The following is a 20,992-nucleotide window of genomic DNA, read 5'->3' as shown; positions in this document are numbered from 1 at the left end:
GCTCAACATTCAGAAAACTTAAGATCATGGTATCTGGTCCCATCACTTCATGGCAAATAGATGGGGAAACGATGGAAACAGTGACAAACGTTATTTTCTTGGTCTCCAAAGTCACTGCAGATGGTGACTGCAGCCATGAAATTCAAAGACGCTTGCTCCTTTGAAGAAAAGCTATGATAGACCTAGACAGCATATTAAAAAGCAGAGACATTACTTTGCCAGCAAAGGTTCATCTAGTCAAAGCTTTGGTTTTTCTAGTAATCAGGTATAGATGTGAGACTTGGACTATAAAGACAGCCGAACACCAAAGAACTGATGGTTTTGAACTGTGGTTTTGGAGAAGACTCTTGAGAGTCACTTGGACAGCAAGGAGATCCAACCAGTCTATCCTAAAGGAAATCAGTCCTGACTATTCATTGGAAGGACTGATGCTGAAGCTGAAACTCCAATACTTTGGTCACCTAATGTGAAGAACTGATTCATTTGAAAAGACCCTGATGCTTGGAAAGAATGAAGGTGGGAGGACAAGGGGATGACAGAGGATGAGATGGTTGGATGGCCTCACTGACTCAATGGACATGAGTTTGCGTAAACTCTGGGATTGGTGATGGACAGGGAAGCCTGGTGTGCTGCAATCCATGGGGTCAGAGTCTGACACGACTGAGGAACTGAACTGAACTGACTGAAGCATTGAGAATTCTAACCTCTTTGTTTAGATCTCATATATAGGCTATTTGACCATTTCCCAGCTTCTACTTTGTTAAACTTACTGTGTTCAGTTATTGGGTTGGCCAACAAGTACTTTAAATGGTACAAAGATATTCTTTTTCCTTAGTAAACTTTGTTCTTAGTAAACTGTGTTTAAATTAAACTAAGATGGGAGGAAATGTTTGATGGGGAATTAACTATTGGTCATCACTTCTAATTCCTGATAAATAATACAAGACCTGATTGTGTATGTGTCCCCTGGTTTTAGTTTTTCCATATTTGTTTATAAATATGCTTAAGAGGTTTCTCTTTGTTGAATAAGTTTTCCTCAGGATTCCTTCTCTTACAAACATTTTAGAAAGAAGAAAAAAAGGTTGTGCTTATGTTCTAAAACTTGTATTATTTAGGACTGTTGAAGCAAAAGTCAGGACATCACAAATCTGCAAGATGTCAGAACTAAATCCTACCCTTTCAAAATGATGGGATCATAAGTCTCATTTTATTTTTATGATTTGGCTTTTATGTTATGAGTATTTCAATGTCTCTCCCATGCCAAAAACACAAAATCGTACACCCGTGCTCTCCAATTTGTTTCTTTGGTAATTTGTGACTACATATTGACACTGACCTTGAAATGTTCCTGTTGCTGTTTTAAATCTCATGTCAGTGGAGAAGAAATTGAAATCTGGTTTCCACATTTGTGTCTGGTTTTCTGTAATTGTCCAAAATCTGACATTATCCCAGAAATGCTGATTGGGAGGTTATGAGACAGTATTGTGCCCAAGACTAATTTCTGAAGAGAGAAATTTGCTCCAAATTATTCCCCATATTTTTTGTACCTCAAAAAATTAAACTCAGTTTAACCCAACTTTAGACCATACCAGTAATATCCTTGGTTCTAGGCCCAAATAAAAATTTTTAAGTAAAAACGATCATTATGATAGTCCATTTCCATACATTCTTGATGAGAGCTTGCTCAGGCCCTCAGAAGCAGCATTCTGTTCCAGTATATTCTATCAAGCTATTGTTTTGCTCAACAGCAGGGACAGGAGAGAACAACAACCTTGCTGGTTCAAAAACATTTATGTTTAACAGGCATCTAAAAAGAATTTCAAACAAGCTAACATTTGTTTCTAATTATACATCTAAAGAAATGTGCTATTTAAAACATAGGTAGAAGTTTTGTTATTATTAATGTGGCTTTAATTTATAGCTACCATTTGTTCACTAAGCACAGTAACACAACAAAATAATTAGGATATCAGCTTTGAGGATCTCATTTCACAAAAGGAAAAACGAGCGCACATTTGATGACATATCCATTACTCAGACTCAACAGAACCAATTTCTTTTGCATGCACTGACACAGACTTCATGGGAAATCAGAAACATTGAATTGTCTTGCTGACCTACTCGGCTGTTCTTTAAACTACATTAGTAAAAACAATTGTTGACCTTATGAGGATCCAGTTACATTTGCCTGACAATTTCTCTGGATGACCTTATTTCTGTTTTCACTTATGTCTTTGTTATATAGCTATTTGCCTTGTTGACCAACTTGTAACAGAATACACTACCTTGGGACTTGTAACACACACAAAGCTTATAAAATCCATATGAACACTGGTAAGTGAAAGTGAGGTCACCAGGTTTCTCAGCCTTTGCAAACAGTTTGAGTAACCGATAGACTTAAAGATCTATGAAACAAGCATTTCTATCAACTGCAGTTTTAGTGTTGTATTGAACTGAGTGTTTCCTCCCTTTGTAATAAAAGACAGTAAATGCTGTTGATCCCTTTGCTTCTAATGGTGGCTAAACACAAAACTTTCATCTTTCTTATAAACACAGCTGTTGTCCTATCAGTAAGCCAAATCCAGACAAGATTAGACTTTGGCCAAAATTAAGGTTAATCTCTGCAACCATGTGAAAAAGAACTTTCTAATACTGTTTTAGGAAATCTGTTTTTGAGACTGTATAAAGGAAATCAGACCCAGACAACTAACTTCCAAATAAGCCAGAGACAACTAGTGGTAAATTAGACCACAGTGATAAGGTAGAGACTGTCTAAACAAATTTTTGGTTCATTTTTACTTAGACTATAACTGTAAGAAATTAATTTCTTAGTTGACGTTTAAGTTTAAACCAGACCAATAGAAATTTTCTCTGAAATGGATGCTGGCAATTTGGTCTCTGGTTCCTCTGCCTTTTCTAAATCCGGCTTGTACATCTAGAGGTACTAGGTTCACATACCATTGAAGCCTAGGTGGAAGGATTTTGAGGGTTACCTTGCTAGCATGTGAAAAGAGTGCAATTGTACAGTAGTTTGAACATCCTTTGGCATTACTTTCTTTGGGATTGCAATGAAAACAGCTTTTCCAGTCCTGTAGTCACTAATGAGTTTTCCAAATTTGATGGCATATTCAGTGCAGCACTTAAACAGCATTATCTTTTAGGATTTTGCCAACATCTGGTGGATTGTAGAAAAAGCAAGGAAATTCCAGAAAAATATCTATTTCTGCTTCATTGACTATGCTGAAGCCTTTGACTGTGTGAATCACAACAAACTGTGGAATATTCTTTAAAAAATGAGAATACCAAACCCTTTAAAAAGCTGGCTTAAACCTCAACATTCAAAAAACTAAGATCATGGCAGCCAGTCCCATTACTTCATGGCAAATAGATGGGGAAACAATGGAAACCATGACAAACTTTATTTTCTTGGGCTCCAAAATCACTGCAGATGGTGACTGCAGCCATGAAATTAAAAGACACTTGCTCCTTGGAAGAAAAGCTATGACAGACCTAGACAGCATATTAAAAAGCAGAGACATTACTTTGCCAGCAAAGGTCCGCAAAGTCAAAGCTACGGTTTTTCCAGTAATCATGTATAAATGTGAGAGACCACAAAGAAGTATGAGCTCTGAAGAATGAATGCTTTTGAACTGTAGTGTGGGAGAAGACTCTTGAGAGTCCCTTGGACTGCAACGAGGTCAAACCAGACAATCCTAAAAGAAATCAACCCTGAACATTCATTGGAAGGACTGATGCTAAAGCTGAAGCTCCAACAATTTGGCCACCTGATGTGAAGAGCTGACTCATTTGAAAAGACCCTGATGCTGGGAAAGATTGAGGGCAGGAGAAGGGGATGACAGAGGACAAGATGGTTGGATGGCATCACCGACTCAATAGACATGAGTTTGAGCAAGCTCTGGGAGATGGTGAAGGACAAGGAAGCCTGGAGTGCTGCAGTCCATGGGGTCACAAAGAGTCGGACATGACGGAGCAACTGAACAACAACAATACCAGACCACCTTATCTGTCTCCAGAGAAATCTATATGCAGGTCAAGAAGCAACAGTTAAAAACCAGACATGAAACAATGGACTAGTTCAAAATTGGGAAAGGAGTACATCAAGGATGTAAATTGTCACCCTGCTTATTTAACTTATATATGGACTACACCATGAGAAATGCCACGCTGGATGAATCACAAGCTGGAATCAAGATTGCTGGGAGAAATATCAAGAACCTCAGATATGCAGATGATACCACTCTAATGGCAGAAAGCAAAAAGGAACTAAAGAGCTTTTTGATGAGGGTGAAAAACGAGAGTGAAAAGGGTACCTTAAAACTCAACATTTAAAAAACATGGCATCTGGTCTCATCACTTAAAGGCAAATAGATAGGGGAAAAGTGGAAACAGTAGCAGATTTAATTTTCTTGGGCTCAAAAATCGCTGTGAGTGCAGCCATAAAATTAAAAGATGCTTGCACCTTGAAGAAAAGCTATGACAAACCTAAACAGTGTATTAATAAGCAGAGACATCACTTTGCCAACAAAGATCCATTTAGTCAAAGCTATGGTTTTTCCAGTAGTCATGTACAGATGCAAGAGTTGGACTGTAAAGAAAGGTGAGTACCGAAGAATTGATGCTGTTGAACTGTGGTATTGGAGAAGACTCTTGAGAGTCCCTCGGACCGCAACGAGATCAAACCAGTCCATCTTAAAGGAAATCAATCCTGAATATTCATTGGAAAGACTGATGCTGCAAATGAAGCTCCAATAATTTGGCCACCTGATGCTAAGAGCCGACTCATTGGAAAAGACCTTGATGCTAGGAAAGATTGAAGACAGGAGGAGAAGGGAGAAACAGAGGATGAGATGGTTGGATGGCATCACTAACTTGATAGACATGAGTTTGTACAAACTCTGGGAGATGTTGAATGGCAAGGAATCCTGGAGTGCTGCAGTTCATGGGGTGACAAAGAGCCAAAATGACTTAGAGACTGAAAAACAACAACAAAGTGTTTATATATAACAGATAAAATAACTAAGACACATTTTATTATGAAAGTAAAAGTCACTCAGTTGTGTCCGACTCTTTGTCATCCCATGGAATAGTCTATGGAATTCTCCAGGCCAGTATACTGAAGTGGGTAGCTGTTCCCTTCTCCAGGGGATCCTCCCTACCCAAGGATTGAACCCAGGTCTGCCACACTGCAGGCAGATTCTCTACCAGGTGAGCCACCAGGGAAGCCCATGTTTTATTATAATTGTGTAATAGCTTGGCTTGGTTTCCAGCCTACCAAAAAAGGGGGTGGGGGGAGAGGATTCCATTAAGATGTAAATTCTCTGGCATTTTAGATACTTTGCTAAAAGTTCTGTAGGACTGATCCTCCTGCACGTTGGACACAAGTGCCTCCAGCTGTGTTGTGAGCAGCTAACTTTGCTCTGTTCTCTCCAAATTGATGTACTAAAGAGAACATTTGTGGGAGCATCCTTCACTTGAAATCTGTAGAGTTCTAATGAGATTTGCCTGGGAAAGTAAAAAACCTGATCATATATACAGCTAGCTGCTTCAGCGGTCTCACCCCATCCTGGACCTCCCCACACCAAGTACATTAACCCATGTACTTGGACCCATGGAGCAATTCTGAAATTCTGTTAGTGTTTTTGACCTATTCCTTTCCCTATCATTCTACCCACCTACCACAGTAACTAAGATGTGTTTGCATGTATGTATAATCTTTACAAAACCCTGGGTCATTGCTTCCCAACCTGTTGATTGCAAATAACTGGGAGAATATGAAATATTGGAAGAGTTTGTCAATCATCTTACCACTATCAAAATCCTCTTCTTCCTTGGAAGCTGTGAACTCCTGGGGTGCTAAGATAACACAGATGGCCCCCAAATCAAACTGCCCACATAATTCTAACAGACGTTGACCTAAAGTGTCCTGCCATTTCCCACTTCCTCCCCCAAAACATCCATTAACAGTAGAAGGAATGAGCCTGCCAATGAGGCCTTCCCTCCAGTTCAAAGAGTCTGGCTTTTGAAGATCTCATTCAGAATTCTTGAGAGGGTTAAAAAGTTCCCAGATACATCAAGGTGTGCCTGTCATCTTGATAACTGTTTTGTGACCCAAGGTTTGGCTTGAGTTCAGATGAAAGCTAGAATACTTTATCCCTGCCTATGTAATATGTAAGGCAAGATTTTCTAAAGCAGGATATATTACAGGAAAATGAGTAGGACCTGGCCTAGAAAATAAAAGGAATTGAAATACTATCTTTGAATGAAAACTTGGCATTTTAAGATGGATTTCCAATATAGTTAACCGATTTCCATTTAATATTCTCACTTTAAATCCTCAACAGTGTATATGTATTTATTCAACAAATATTAAATATCGAGCCACAATCATCTGGGGTTCCTCAATATATATTTTTCTATTAAAAACAGCTTCTCATGCTGGAAAATATTGTGAACCACTTTGCTAGACTAACTGGCTCATACCTTCTGGCCCAATCATTTTTTAAAGGGTAATAGAAAAGGTTCTAACATGATCATTTTGAATTCTAGAAACAAGGCTACATGAAGAAATGTTGACATTGAACTTACAGAGTAGTGTTAAGTGATTTTATGAGGTTGTGATTCAAAATAACCTGACTGCTTTAAGGAGTCCAGGTGCTGAGTCATTTACTGAAACTGCCAGAGGAGAATTAATTAGAAGCAGCTGATAGTGGCATCATTTGCTGCTTTTTTTTTTAATAAATAGAGAAGCTTATTCTGAGAAGAAGACAGGGTACTATAGAAGGTGTACAAAGCTAATGACTGAAGCCTGCCTCATTAATACCCCCACCAATGGGGAAAAGAAAAAAATCTGACTTAGGAATTCAAGATAAAAATACCTTGGCTCTATCAAAATGGTAATGGTTAGTTCTAAGAAGAGTTATTGTGGGTTACATTCTTCCTTCCTATGCTTTTTTTCCTTTATGTTTTCCATAAATAAACATTTCACTTTCAATAATAAATTCTTAACTTAAAAATAAGCAGATTCTGCTATCATGTGCATGGCTCTGTAACAGATACAAGGGTATAAAGAAATGGACTCCTTGGACTGCAAGATCAAACCAGTCAATCCTAAAGGAAAACAATCCTGAATATTCATTGGAAGGACTGATGCTGAAGCTCCAATACTTTGGCCACCTGATGCGAAGAGCTGACTCATTTGAAAAGACCCTGATGTTGGGAAAGATTGAAGGCAGGAGGAGAAGGTGATGACAGAGGATGAAATGGTTGGATGACTATCACTAACTCAATGGACACGAGTTTGAGCAAACTCCAGGAGATTGTTAACGACAGGGAATTCTGGCATGCTGCAGTCCGTGGGATCACAAAGAGTCAGACACGACTGAGCAACTGAACAACAATAACAAAGAAATGGAAACTGGCCTGTGACCTCTAGGAAGTTACAAAGAGGTTAACAATACCACATGGTCACAATGTGTTGGGTATCAAGTGAGTGATGAAAGCAAGGTGCTTTATGGACTAAAAGAGAAGTGACAGTTTAGAAGACACTTGGATGGGGGGCACCAGTTCTTCAGAAGTGGGGTGCAATGTTTTCAGTTCAGTTCAGTTGCTCAGTCGTGTCCGACTCTTTGCGACCCCATGAATTGCAGCACACCAGGCCTTCCTGTCCATCACCAACTCCCCGAAGTTCACTCAAACTCAAATCCATCGAGTCGGTGATACCATCCAGCCATCTCATCCTCTGTTGTCCCCTTCTCCTCCTGCCCCCAATCCCTCCCAGCATCAGAGTCTTTTCCAATGAGTCAACTCTTCGCATCAGGTAGCCAAAGTACTGGAGTTTCAGCTTCAGCATCATTCCTTCCAAAGAAATCCCAGGGCTGATCTCCTTCAGAATGGACTGGTTGGATCTCCTTGCAGTCCAAGGGCCTCTCAAGAGTCTTCTCCAACACCACAGTTCAAAAGCATCAATTCTTCGGCACTCAGCCTTCTTCACAGTCCAACTCTCACATCCATACATGACTACTGGAAAAACTATAGCCTTGACTAGATGGACCTTTGTTGGCAAAGCAATGTTTTAGGGATTGTTAAAACAGGAGGTTTAATTGAGAGTCTGGATAAGGGATGATTAGACCCTGTCTCCCCATAGTTTCCGTAGCCAGCAGCTACTCCTTCCCCTCTGATCACTTCTTGAGAAACTGAATGAGGCTCTAGATCCAGAAGTGAGGTGCCTTTCTGAAACTGTTACCTGAAAGGCGAGTGTTCTGTGTTTTCTTGGATTCTGTAATTATCTTTTTAGCACATATTCATCACATAAAGTTATATTAATTAAATGTATGAAAGTGAAAGTGAAGTTGCTCAGTCATGTCCTACTCTTTGCGACCCTGTGGACTGTAGCCTGCCAGGCTCCTCTGTCCATGGGATTCTCCAGGCAAGAATACTGGAGTGGGTTACCATTTCCTTCTCCAGGGGATCTTCCTGACCCAGGGATCGAACCCCGGAGTCCCGCACTGGAGGCAGACACTTTAAACTCTGAGCCACCAGGGAAGCCCCAATTATATGTATAATTATATATAAATATATGTAACTATATATATAACTTTAATATATATAACATTTATGTATATACATATACACACATATATACATACATATATATATATATATAAATTTCTGTATCCCTGAAGCTCTGACATTTGTGGACTTAAAGATCCTGGGAAAGACAAGCATCTACCAGGACTAGCTAATTCCCAAAGTTAATCAAACAATTTACTTGCAAGCACGTTTTTCATACACAAACCAACCAATCTGAGACCATTACCCCCAACCACCTCCTTATCTAAACTTTTACACCAAGCCAATATTTCCCCTGCCATAATTTAACCCAGGTCAAGGTACAGACAAAAGGGACAACTCCTGTGCCCTAAACCCACTGGAATTATTCACACCATCCAGCCTTCACCTGTTTCTCCTGTCCTGCCTTGCCTTTCAACCGAAATCACAATAAAGGATATGGCATAGACTTTCCCCTGGCTTTTGCTTCTGTCTGCCTCCCAACCAAAATTTGGTATTTCCCCTACAACCTGTGTGGCATCACGGGTCCCCTTCTCTTGGGAAACATAAGTAACCTTCTTTCAATGGTAATTACCATTCAGTCATCACTCATCAACTACGTAAGTTAAAGTCCCAGAGCACAACATAGCAAAAGGACCTCCCCCGTACTAAGCAAGCTTTCTTAATCATTAAGCTATATGCTGTTTTATTGGGCCCCCCTAACTGTAAATATATCCAGATATCTTCTCCTGAGGTAATCCACTTTTTAGGGACTACTGCCTACAAAAGCCTAGAACCCAATTTTGTAGGCACAATTAAAAGGCACAATTTAAGAAGGAAACTGAAACAATGGATTCTTAACTAGGTTAGGTTATATCTAGCCTAGAATGAATAAAGAGGCTAGAATTCCTTTACTTAACCAAGTCCCAATAGATGATTGAATCCGCCTGCAATGCAGGAGACCCTGGTTAGATTCCTGGGTCAGAAGGAAACCCTGGAGAAGGCATTGGCTACCCAAGAATCTGCCTGCAATGCAGAAGACCTGGGTTCGATCCCTGGGTTGGGAAGATCCCCTGGAGGAGGGCATGGCAATCCACTCCAGTATTCTTGCCTGGAGAATCCCCACAGACAGAGAAGCCTGGTGGGCTACAGTCTATGGGGTCACAACAAATCAGACACATCTGAGTGATCTACGCACAGCATCACTCCTGGGGGAAGGGGAGAGCAGGGTAGCGGGTATTTAAATTTATTTTCCCACTATGCTGAACCAATACTATACTCCTCTAATTGTTTGTTCATCCTGAAGCAGAGCAGAAAGAAAAACAAAAAAATAGGACCCCAGTCTCATTTCCCCCACCTAAGAACTGATTCATGATAAAAATGACTTTCTAGTTATCTGCTATGGAAACAAAGGTAACTATTAAAAGATTCTTAAATACTTTAATTTAATGGCTATATGCAGGTGGCATTTAAAATGTCTGACTCCTCAAATCAGTATTCATTACAATTTACTTGCTTTGTCTCCAGAATTTAGTACAATGAGTGAAATCCAATGAGAGAAACTCTAGAGGAAGGATTATATATTCCAGAGGATTTCTGGCAGTTGTCCAAAACTTCTAGATATTGTTTTTAACAGCCCTGGAAATTCAGTTAAGTTGTGAGTGGCACTGCTGTCAGGAGCTATGGATGATTGATGAACACTAATGATCAAGGATCCTAGGAGACGGAGAGACACTCCCACTTTTCTGTTAACTAGAAATTACATCTCATAGCATTATATTTCTTTTCTTTTTTAAAGAGCACTTTGAAAAAAACATTTTTGTCAATCGTCCAATTTAGGATAACGTTTCTATAGTTCTCTGCTGCTGCTGCTGCTGCTGCTAACTCGCTTCAGTCGTGTCTGACTCTGTGCGACTCCATAGACGGCAGCCCACCAGGCTCCCCCATCCCTGGGATTCTCCAGGCAAGAACACTACAGTGGGTTGCCATTTCCTTCTCCAATGCATAGTTCTCTATATAGACACATATGCTAAACCGCATTCAATCTTTGTTTTCACCACAAGGCCTAACTCAGAGTATCTGGCACTTAATTTTTTTTTTTTTAATTAACGAATAAATTAGCTGCATATATAACACACCAGACTAAGCAGAGATAAACTCAAACAGACCCCACGGTTTACTTTTTAATTTTGGAGTGGGGGCAGACTAGAGGTAGGTAATTAAGACTACTGGATTACAGCCTTCTCCACCCGACCCCGCCTTGTTTGACGTCACAATCCGGAGCTGGAACTACCATTCCCAGAATGCTGTGCGAATGGGCTGGCTCTCTGGAAGGCGCCGAGTGATTGGCGGGAGGAGGCGTTTCCTTCCGGCGTTTCCCCGGACCGGGAGGCGTGGACCAGGAGAGGGGTTCGGACGCTATTACCGGGTTGGGCGGGCCGGGCTTGGGAGGGGTTTGTGGGTGAGCCCTTAGTCCCCCGCCCGCTGAGGAGATGGATGAGGATGGGCTTCCTCTCATGGGCTCAGGCATAGACCTGACTAAGGTTTGTAAAGATGGAGTTGGATTTCGGCAACCTGGGAGGAGGATGGGGAAGGGACGCTGGGTTCCCAGAAAGACCCCACCTCTCTGCCCAGCCCTGGTCTATGCTTGTCTTCCCCCTCTCTTGGGAGGGAGGGTTCCACAGTTCACCTTAAAAAGGGGTCCTTTCCGAGCCTTCTAAGGTGGGGCGGGAGTAGTATGCCTCTCCTCCTTCCTTTCCCGAGTCACGAGTTCTTATGTTCAAGGGTAAGAACTCTTACCCCTTCCGACCTCTAACCCGACCTCTTTTATATTTGGCCCTTTCAGTTTTTCGTGTGTTTATGTGGGTTGCCTTTACCTGCCAAAGTTCGCATCTGTGAATCCAGAACCCGTTCTCAAACTTTGCAGCCTCTGTCGTTTTGGACACCCCACCCCCACAGTTTAGGAAAACAAATTAATGACTATTCTCAGTACTTCCAGTAATTGTATCACACAGGAGAACGCCTCCTTATTATTAATATCAAGGTGATTGCGTGGTGTACGTTTCGTCCTGTACGGATCATGTTTATTTTTACGTAAAACAGGTGCCAGCTATTCAACAGAAAAGAACGGTGGCATTTCTAAACCAGTTTGTGGTGCACACTGTGCAGTTCCTCAACCGATTTTCTACAGTTTGTGAGGAGGTAGGTCCTTTGATACTGGTTTAATGAGTGGCCCAGTGTCACCTTGCACTTAAGAAGGTAACAAATGAGTAAAGTAAGAATTACGGTGTATGCAATCATGTACTATGACCGCTTGTCCCCCAGTTACTCTGTTGACATAGCTTAAATCCTCTTTGATTCTATTACAGTCAGTTCTTACAGCCCATCTCTGCTGAATGAACTTTCTGGAGGTTTTGTGAAATAGTTCAGTAAGGTTTATTGTGATTAAACAACAAAAGCAGTTCCAAGATTTCACAAAAACATTTTTTCTTTTTAAATTTTGAAGTTGGTTATGTTTTCCCTAAGGATTGCATTTTAAATATATACTGTTTCAGTTTCTATTAAAATTATGTTACATTGCTTGATGAAAAAGATGATTTGGGAGGTAGCCTAGAAACATAACTTGGGCATCAAATATCATGATAGAAGTAAAAATACTTTCTGCAAATGAGTTGTGAATTAAGGATCAAGTAACCCAATGACCCAGGTGGCACAGTGGTAAAAGAGTCTGTCTGCCAATGCAGGAGACATGGGCTTGATGCCTGGGTAGGGAAGATCCCCTGGATTAGGAAATGGCAACCCACTCCAGTATTCTTGCCTGGGAAGTCCCGTGGATAGAGGAGCCTGGCAGGCTACAGTTCATGGGATCGCAAAGGGCTGGAAACAACTGAGTGTGCACACACAACCCAGTGACAGGTTAGGCACCAGATCCAGGGACACCTGTCTTAACAAAAAACTAAAAAAGAGAGTGGGAAGGAAGATGGGAAGCATGACTTGAAATTGGTTTGAAGAAAGGAGAAAAAGAGGACAAGGAAGTGGGACAGTCATCTAAAACCAAAAGGTTCTTGATCAGTTTCCTTTACTACTTGAGGATCGTGTTAAACCTTAGGGCTCCACTTTGGGGTCATGAACTACCTGAGTGCTGAAATTACTATTCATCATTTGAGTATCCCCCACAATCCAGTCCTTGAATGAGACTTTTGTAGCTCAGTTGGTTAAGAATCTGCCTGCAGTGCAGGAGACCTGGGTTCAATCCCTGGGTCAGGGAAGATTCCCTGGAGAAGGAAATGGCAACCCACTCCAGTATTCTTGCTTGGAAAATCTCATGGACACAGGAGCCTGGTGGGCGGCAGTCCATGGGGTCGCAAAGAGTCGGGCACGACTGAGTGACTAACACTTACTTACACAATCCAGTCCTTGAATGAGACTTTTCATAGAGGGGTGGTTCCTGCCTAAAAAGTATGGGAATATAGATGTCCTTGGGGCCATTATTCTGTGTTAAGAACAGGATACACTTATATACACTTTAATATATTAAAATCATTGTGCTCAGTTCAGAGGCTAGAGAAAATTCCCACACAGATACAACAGTATTTCTCCATAAGCTTGCAAATTCTACTTTACAAAAGTTCAGTGACCACTTAAAATTAAATACCCTTTCAGTGGGGAATCCCTGATGGCTCAGCTGAATCTGCCAGCAGTGCAGGAGACAGGAGATGCAGGTTTGATCCCTAGGTGAGGAAGATCCCCTGGAGGAGGAAAATAGCAACCCACTCCAGTATTCTTGCCCAAAATATCTCACGGACAGAGGAGCGTGGTGGGCTGCAGTCCACAGGGTCTCAAAGAGTCAGGTCTCTGAGAGTTGGGCCTCAAAGAATTGGACACAACTGAGCACACATACAGATAAAGTATAACAATAAATGTCTTGTTGATTGCTTATCCATTATCAAAGCCGCATGATTCATTCTTTCCTCCCTTCTGTTCCTCTCAACTACCCTCCTCTAACTGTTTTGACTATATCACTATTTCCTACTTCCTTGAACCCCAGAAAAAACTTTGTTGACAAAAATTGATGAAATTTAAAAGTAGCTAATTGCCTTTTTCTCCTTAATGGATGGTAATTTAAGATTGACTGTCACTCATTATTTAGAATTCAGCTTGTAGCATTCATCTTGGATATTTATGTCAGTTGTAGACTTTTTACTTGGTGTGATGACAGTAATATTTATTCTGTGCTAGGCATTGTGCTAAGTGCTTTACATGTACTTAATTATCACAGCCCAGACCTTTAAGAAAGGTCCAATTATCTCTTTTTTAGAAATACAGAAACTGAGATGTAGAAAGGCTTAAATCATTTACTTATTCATGCACTCATCGTATACTTGAGGGCATAGTATTTATAGCTGCAGTAGCTATTTGCCTACATTCAAATAGCTAGAAAGTAAGAGCTGGGATTCCAATTCTGAAATGTTAACTGATTGCAATCTTCTGTTCTGTTGCACCATCTGATCTGAATAAGAGGCGTGTTTATATCATTTTCGAGTGAGAGATTACACTGTCTTCTTTATAGTTATTTCAAAATTTAGTTTTTAGATTTGTGTTCTCTTCTTTACCATGCCATTTCTATTTAATATAATGTCTTATATATGATAAACTCCAGGGATATAATATACATATTCATACATGAAGGGCCATTTTCTCCCAAGTTAAGATCAATTTCCAAACTGGGTTGTTATTTGTTTATAGCAGCTATTAAACCTGTGGTCTTTGTTTAGTTAAAGCCTTAAACAAGGACCAAAACCACTCTGTTTCCCTCCAAAAAAAAAAAATTTGAACTTCAGCTGTTACTTTTTGAACTTAAAGTGAACTGGAGGGAAAAGAAAACCTGGTGGGTTTTGGTTTGTTTGGGTTTTTTTGTGAGGGGGGGAGCTGTTGGGGTTTTTTTGTTTTAACTTTTTTACCTAAATTTTAAATAGGAAGTACGTGGAGAATAGCACAAGTTCTGTGCATAGCATAGATAAGACTGAGTGGAAGTTTAACCTTATTGTGAATTTTAAAGTTAAAGGTATTACCAGCAAACAGGGCAATCAGGTATATTTGACTCAGACTTGTAACATGCCTAGAATACTGGGATTTTAGTCATTTCTAAATATTCTAAAACATTTCTTTAAAAAAAAACAAACAAACTTTAAATACAAGCAAAAGCTCTGAGAATTTTTACATGACCTAAAAAAAAATTTAGTGCTTATCTTCTATGTCCAATTTTTAGGCCCACCATCAGACTTCACCTTAAACCAAATAAGGTTTTGCTGAAAACCCTATTTACTGCTATAACTTTTACAACTGCTTTTAAAACTTTTACAACTGCTGGATTAAGTGTCAGATGAAGCTTAGTAAAACCATCAGTTTCTTCCCTCTCTGGCTTCTAGGACATACTCAACCCAAAATGATGTACCAGGAGATCCATTCACTTAAAATACTGTTTCTCTTTTAAAGAACCGGATCTGCAAATGGGATATTTTACAAACCTGAAGTCCCACAGTACTTTTTTTTCCCGTGTTCAACTTTTAGCTCCATAGTTCTTCCTCCTTTTTTTTTTTCACTTGAGTAAAATGCACTGCCTTGCAAATAGGTGGGTGGTGCATCAAGAACTCTTCAACTTTATCTGAAAAACTAGGAACCTTGGAAATTCCCCTGTTGTCCCAACTCAAGATATTTCAGGTTTGCTTTAAATCCTTACAAAGAGGATGGATGGTTAAATGGATGGGAAAGTAGACATACCTTTCTGTTTCCTCTCTGCTGAAACTTTCAGAGGTTGGGGACAATTACTGTTATTGATCATGTTACTTATATCCATAGTCATCTACACTTCAGAGTAGTGGTTCTCAACCAAGGAACATTTGGCAATGTCTAGAGACATTTTTCGTTGTTGCAGTTGGGGAGTTTTTGTGGCAATTAGTGGGTAGAGGTCAGAGATTCTGCTAACTATCCTATAGTGCACAGGATAGACCTTTACAACAAAGAATTATCCAACCCACAATGGAGCCAGTCAATAGAGCTCAGTCAATAGAGCCAAGACTGAGAAACCTGCTTTCTGGTGGTCTAGGAGTTTAGAAGGAAAATGCAGAAGACATAAACATCATAGAAATGAGCTTTAGCAGCCCATGAATGAAACCAGGTGTATTTTGTCAAATGACAGTGACATTTTAGAAAGTACATATTTATGTGTGTTATAGCAGTAATTACACAGGAACAGACTCAAAAACATTTATTATGCTGAATAATCTTTGAAAAGCAGAGGTTCTTAATTTTGCCATGGATCCTTTGGCAGTCTAGTGAAATGAAATTAATGTTTTTCAATGCATAAAATAAAATGTGTGGGATTATAAATGATATCAAGTGCATACTTTAAAATGGAGAAGGACATGGCAACCCACTCCAGTATTCTTGCCTGGAGAATCCCACGGACAGAGGAGCCTAGCAGGTTACAGTCCATGGGGTCACAAATAGTCAGACATGACTGAGCAACTAACACACAACATGTAATTGGCTCATGTAATGGTACAGAATAACTAGAGCATGGTAAGCTCTTGGTTCTGGTTTATCTTGGGTTTTAATTTTGGTTGATTCCTTTTGCTTTTTTAGTATTATTTTTTTTCTTTGTTTTAATTATTCCCGACATTAACTACTTATCTTCCAATTTCATCTTTTTTTACTTTTCAAACTTGGAAAGTTTGAATTCGGGACTAATTGTATATATTTCTGTGTTTAAGTGATATACAAAGGCAGACCCTGCTCCTTTCTGTTTGGGGCTAGTTTTTAATCCTGTGTTCTATGAAGAATTCCTTCATTCAGCAACAAGTAATTATTGGGCTCCTGTTAAGTGTCAAGTACTGCTCTGGTCACAAGGGGTATAACAGTGAATAAAAAACTCTGTCTTCAGAGGAGTTTACATTCTGGTCCCAGTGATTGATTATGGCTCTGATAATGAGTTTCATAAGACTGAAAATGTAACTTCTTCTCTATGAATACAGTTTTATAAAATAACCATGAAACATGCTAATGAAGATAATTGAATACTTGAGTTTCAAATCTTACTCATGTAAATAAGAGAGTAGTATATTAGAAAATCACAAATATTTAAACCATAGTTTTTAACTTTATCCTTTCGTTTCTAATCTTTCTTTTTCAGAAACTAGCAGACCTTTCTCTTCGTATCCAGCAGATTGAAACAACTCTCAATATTTTAGATGCAAAGGTTTGTATTTCTGAGTAATTTATAGGATAAACTTGCTCTACATATATCAACTTTCTCAGTCACATTTAACTTTAATTGTATTTAGGAATGAATTCAGTTTAGCTCCTACATCCATGACGTGGTGCAGTGCTTTCATTTGTTTAATTTATTATAATTGCAAAGGAAATAATCTTCATTATGAACCACTAACTGAGTCTGTTTAAATATATATGTGGGTCGAGGTTTCTTTCCTTATTTAATCAAAAACATAATGAGTAACATGTTAACAAATTGAATGTTATATAGTTTGCTTCATTTAATGGAAAACTCACAAGTATCTTAATAGTAGTCATTGATAACACAGGAAAAATTCTATAAAACTTTACATGTCTCCAGAACAAAATTTGGAGAAAATCTCAGCTATTTTCCATTTGTAAAAAATCCCATGGACAGAGGAGCCTGGTGGGCTGAGTCCATGGGGTCGCTAAGAGTCGGACATGACTAAGCGACTTCACTCTCACTTTTCACTTTCATGCATTGGAGAAGGAAATGGCAGCCCACTCCAGTGTTCTTGCCTGGAGAATCCCAGGGACGGGGAAGCCTGGTGGGCTGCCGTCTACGGGGTCACACAGAGTCGGACACGACTGAAGCGACTTAGCAGCAGCAGCAGCAGCAGCAGTGAGTAGTACCAGTTCTGATGTCAGAAATCACAAAAGGTAACTGTCATATAAAAGCAAAAATAGAAGTTTGTTTCAATTTGAAAGCTTGCAGGTTTTGTATGCTTTTTCTTATATATAAATAATGGAGATGCTAATATATTTTTGTGACTTTGTTCTTTTATCAAAAAAAATTGACACAAAAAAATATGTATTGACTATTTATAATCCACGGGATTGCCAAGAGTTGGACACGACTGAGTGACTGAACTGAACTGAAGGAAGTGAAATTACTAATATCTTCTAGCATAGGGATCAGAATGTCTGGTTTAGGCTTTCTACATCTTCCTGTGGTCTTCAGCTACTGTATTTCCCTCAGAACATTTCCTTAGCTTGTAATTTAGGATATTTGGCCTTGAACATGTTCAAAATAGTTTCTTAGCAGCCATACCCACTTGAAACTATTAGGGCCATGGCCACTGTGCTAAATACTGTCATCAGTCAACAGTTTTCAATGAATATTGCTGCTTTAGATCTTATTGCCATTGCTTCTTCATTATTCTTTATTATGAATATGTGTATTATTTTAATGTTTGTGGAATTCTTGAGTTAGAGTCCACGGTCACAAGTTAAGTTGCCATGTGGACAGGTTAACCTTAATTATTTCCATGACCATAAGTTAATCCTCAAAGTTAGCCAAACATTTGACAGATGTGTGTCACTGATATCAGGATGAAATCAGAAAAGAATGTGTGCATGGATCTTGGAAATCCGACCTAAAATGCCTAACCACTGACATCATGCTCATTGTTTGTGTATGGAAAATAACACATTGTAGTAACATTCAGTGATATTACTTAAAGAAAGAAGAAAAGAATAAGCTGCGTCATATGTTAACATGTGGCAAGAGTTTTCTCATTTCCCAGATTATTCAAACTTAAAATGTGCTGCAGAGCACATTTTGAAGGGGAACAAAATATATTTAATCAAAATCTTTTTACAAGTTTGGGATGTAAGTTTTCTCATCCCCCACTTTACAGGTGAGAAAATTGAGGCCTAGGAAGATATGCATAGAGTTACGTATGTTGTGACTTAAACCTTGGCAATCTGACTCCAAAGCCCATGCTCTCATTCCTTACAGTAGGATTCCTTATTTAAAAAAAAAAATAATTCCTGAGAAAGAATGGTGACAAGCTAAATTAGATTAGTGAGAAATTCTTCAGAAATATTTTATTTGTCAATGCCTTTCACTTTTAAGTAGTTTATGGCATGGAGAATTTCAACCAAAGATGAGATTTTATAAAACCACTTCTATAGCTTTAAAACTTAAGAAAACTATTTAAAACACAACACATACTTAGAAACTTAGTCTTTAAAGATCTAATATTATCCTCATATACCAACATTAATTTTCTCCTCTCAGTTATCATCTATCCCGGGCCTAGATGATGTCACATTTGAAGTATCTCCTGTAAATGTCACTAGGATCACAAATGGAACACATTCTGAAGCCACTTCAGAGCAATCACAGGTATGTAATTAAGTTCCAGGAAGCATGAGCACCTCTTCTTGGGTGAACCAGATAGACCAAATCTGTAGGTTCAAATAAAGTTAAATAAAAATGTAGCACTTGACTAGTAATATTTTAAACTTTAAGATAAAAAATAAGGTTTGAAAAAAGTTACTAGCTTTTCATTTTGTTATTCTGAACAGTTTCCTGAAGTTAATATTTTTCTTGCCTATAAAAAAGAAAATGGACCTATACAGGACTAGGAATAGTCTTGAATATAACTACTTTCTTCAAGTTCACTCTGGAAATTTTTTTCTTAGTTCTTGTAAGAAATGTGTCTTTTAAATGTTTTAGTATGACACTTTCACACATGAATAAAAATAGAATAGTACAAAGACTAACCAAGCGCCCATTACCTGGATTCACCAGTTAAGATTTTGTTGCAATTGCTTCATCTGTCTTTTTTTGTCACTGAAGTGAATTCCAGGCATCATGTCTTTTCACCCATGTATAATTCCCTGAGCATCTGTGAAAAGTTCTGACATTTTCTTGTATAACCACAGTGCCTTTATCATATACAGTATAATGAGCAGTAATTCCCTGATAATATCTAACTCTTTGTTACCAAAACTCTGCTCCATGGGCCAGCAACCTACCTGAGAACTTGTTAGAAATACAGAATCTCAGGTTCTACCCCAGACCCACTGAGTCAGAATTTTCATTTTAACAAGATCCGTATGTGATTTGAAGGCTCTTGAAATTTGAGAGGTCCTAATCTAAGAAACACCACTTGTCTAAAAAAGTGTGTTTGGGGAGTTGATTTGTTCAAATCAACATCCTTGTAAGGCCCACACTCTGTTTGGCTCTTATGTTTTAATGTTCATTTATGCTCTGTATAAATTTAAATTGTGTATTACTTTTTATTTCAAGAAATAAAAATTCTTCATTGTTTAAGAATAATCACTAGTGTATCTCAGTGAGGTATTAAAATCCAAAATAAAATAATCACTAAAATGGTGGCCTAACAAGTAATACCAAATAAACAGACTTCCTATGTATATGGAATTTTGCATTTGTACCTGGAGGTACTTTTTATGGGATATCTTTTAGATCATAATAACGTTGACCGTGATTATAATACCTCCCATATAAAGGTTTCTGACTGTATGTGTGGTGTGTTAAGTGCTTTTTATAAATTAACTCATTTAATTCTCACAACAGCCCTATGAAGTAAATACTTTTATCAGTTCTGTTAATACTTTACAGATATGTCAAATGAGGTGCACAGAGGTTAACTTGTTGAAGGTCAGACAATAAATGTAAGAGCTAGAATTTTTACCCAAACAATCTGGTGTCAAGAATCCTATCTCTTATCTGCTACACTGCACTGTCTCTAGCACCTGTGTTGAACTCAGAAAACATAACCCACTTCAGAGTTCTTGCATGGAAAATTTCATGGGCAGAGGAGTCTGACGGGCTACAGTCCATGGGATCACAGAGTCAGCCACAACTGAGCAACTGAGCACATGTGGTCTAAGGCTCTGTGTGGGAGGAGCCATATATTTAGAAATATTGTGTATTTGGCAGATGAATTAGATGACCGTTTACTTAACAGTTAGGGCTTCCCTGATAGCTCGGTTGTAAAGAATCCACCTGCAATGCAGGAGACCCCGGTTTGATTCCTGGGTTGGGAGGATCTCCTGGTGACAGGAAAGGCTACCCACTCCAGTATTCTGGCCTAGAGAGGTCCATGGGGCCGCAAAGAGTTGGACACAACTGAGTGACTTTCACTTCACTTCATTTTACTTAACAATTAGGTATTAGAAAATTTAACATCCATTTAATTAATATAACAAATTCCATTGTGATGATCACTGGAATATATATAATATACAAAAATAAATTCAAATGTTTAGAGGAATTTAACTTTACAAGGTTTTATCAATTAAAGATGAACCATCCTTTTTCTAAAACAAGGCATATGTAAAAACTATTACATGTTTCCATTCTACCTAGTAGTTA

The 20,992-nt window shown here is 38.9% G+C and overlaps 1 protein-coding gene across 4 annotated transcripts in view; it reads left to right on the top strand.

Moving 5' to 3' along the window:
• Positions 1-10,954: 10,954 nt before the first annotated feature.
• The window catches only part of WASHC3 (WASH complex subunit 3), a 58,698-nt gene continuing 48,660 nt past the window's right edge, over positions 10,955-20,992 (top strand). For 3 of the 4 annotated variants that reach the window (XM_019961176.2, XM_019961175.2, XM_019961177.2), the window contains exons 1-4: positions 10,956-11,111; positions 11,671-11,769; positions 16,760-16,825; positions 18,884-18,991. In XM_019961176.2, coding sequence (XP_019816735.1) covers positions 11,061-11,111; positions 11,671-11,769; positions 16,760-16,825; positions 18,884-18,991 — 324 coding nt within the window. In that variant the 5' untranslated portion in view covers positions 10,956-11,060. Of the gene's footprint in view, positions 11,112-11,670; positions 11,770-16,759; positions 16,826-18,883; positions 18,992-20,992 lie in introns of all 4 variants that reach the window. The other variant, XM_019961178.2, reaches the window with a different exon arrangement.

The sequence above is a fragment of the Bos indicus genome, chromosome 5, assembly GCF_029378745.1.
Source record: "Bos indicus isolate NIAB-ARS_2022 breed Sahiwal x Tharparkar chromosome 5, NIAB-ARS_B.indTharparkar_mat_pri_1.0, whole genome shotgun sequence".
Lineage (NCBI taxonomy): Eukaryota > Metazoa > Chordata > Mammalia > Artiodactyla > Bovidae > Bos > Bos indicus.
Note: the sequence above shows the minus strand (reverse complement) of the source record. Positions and strands in the feature narration are given on the sequence as shown.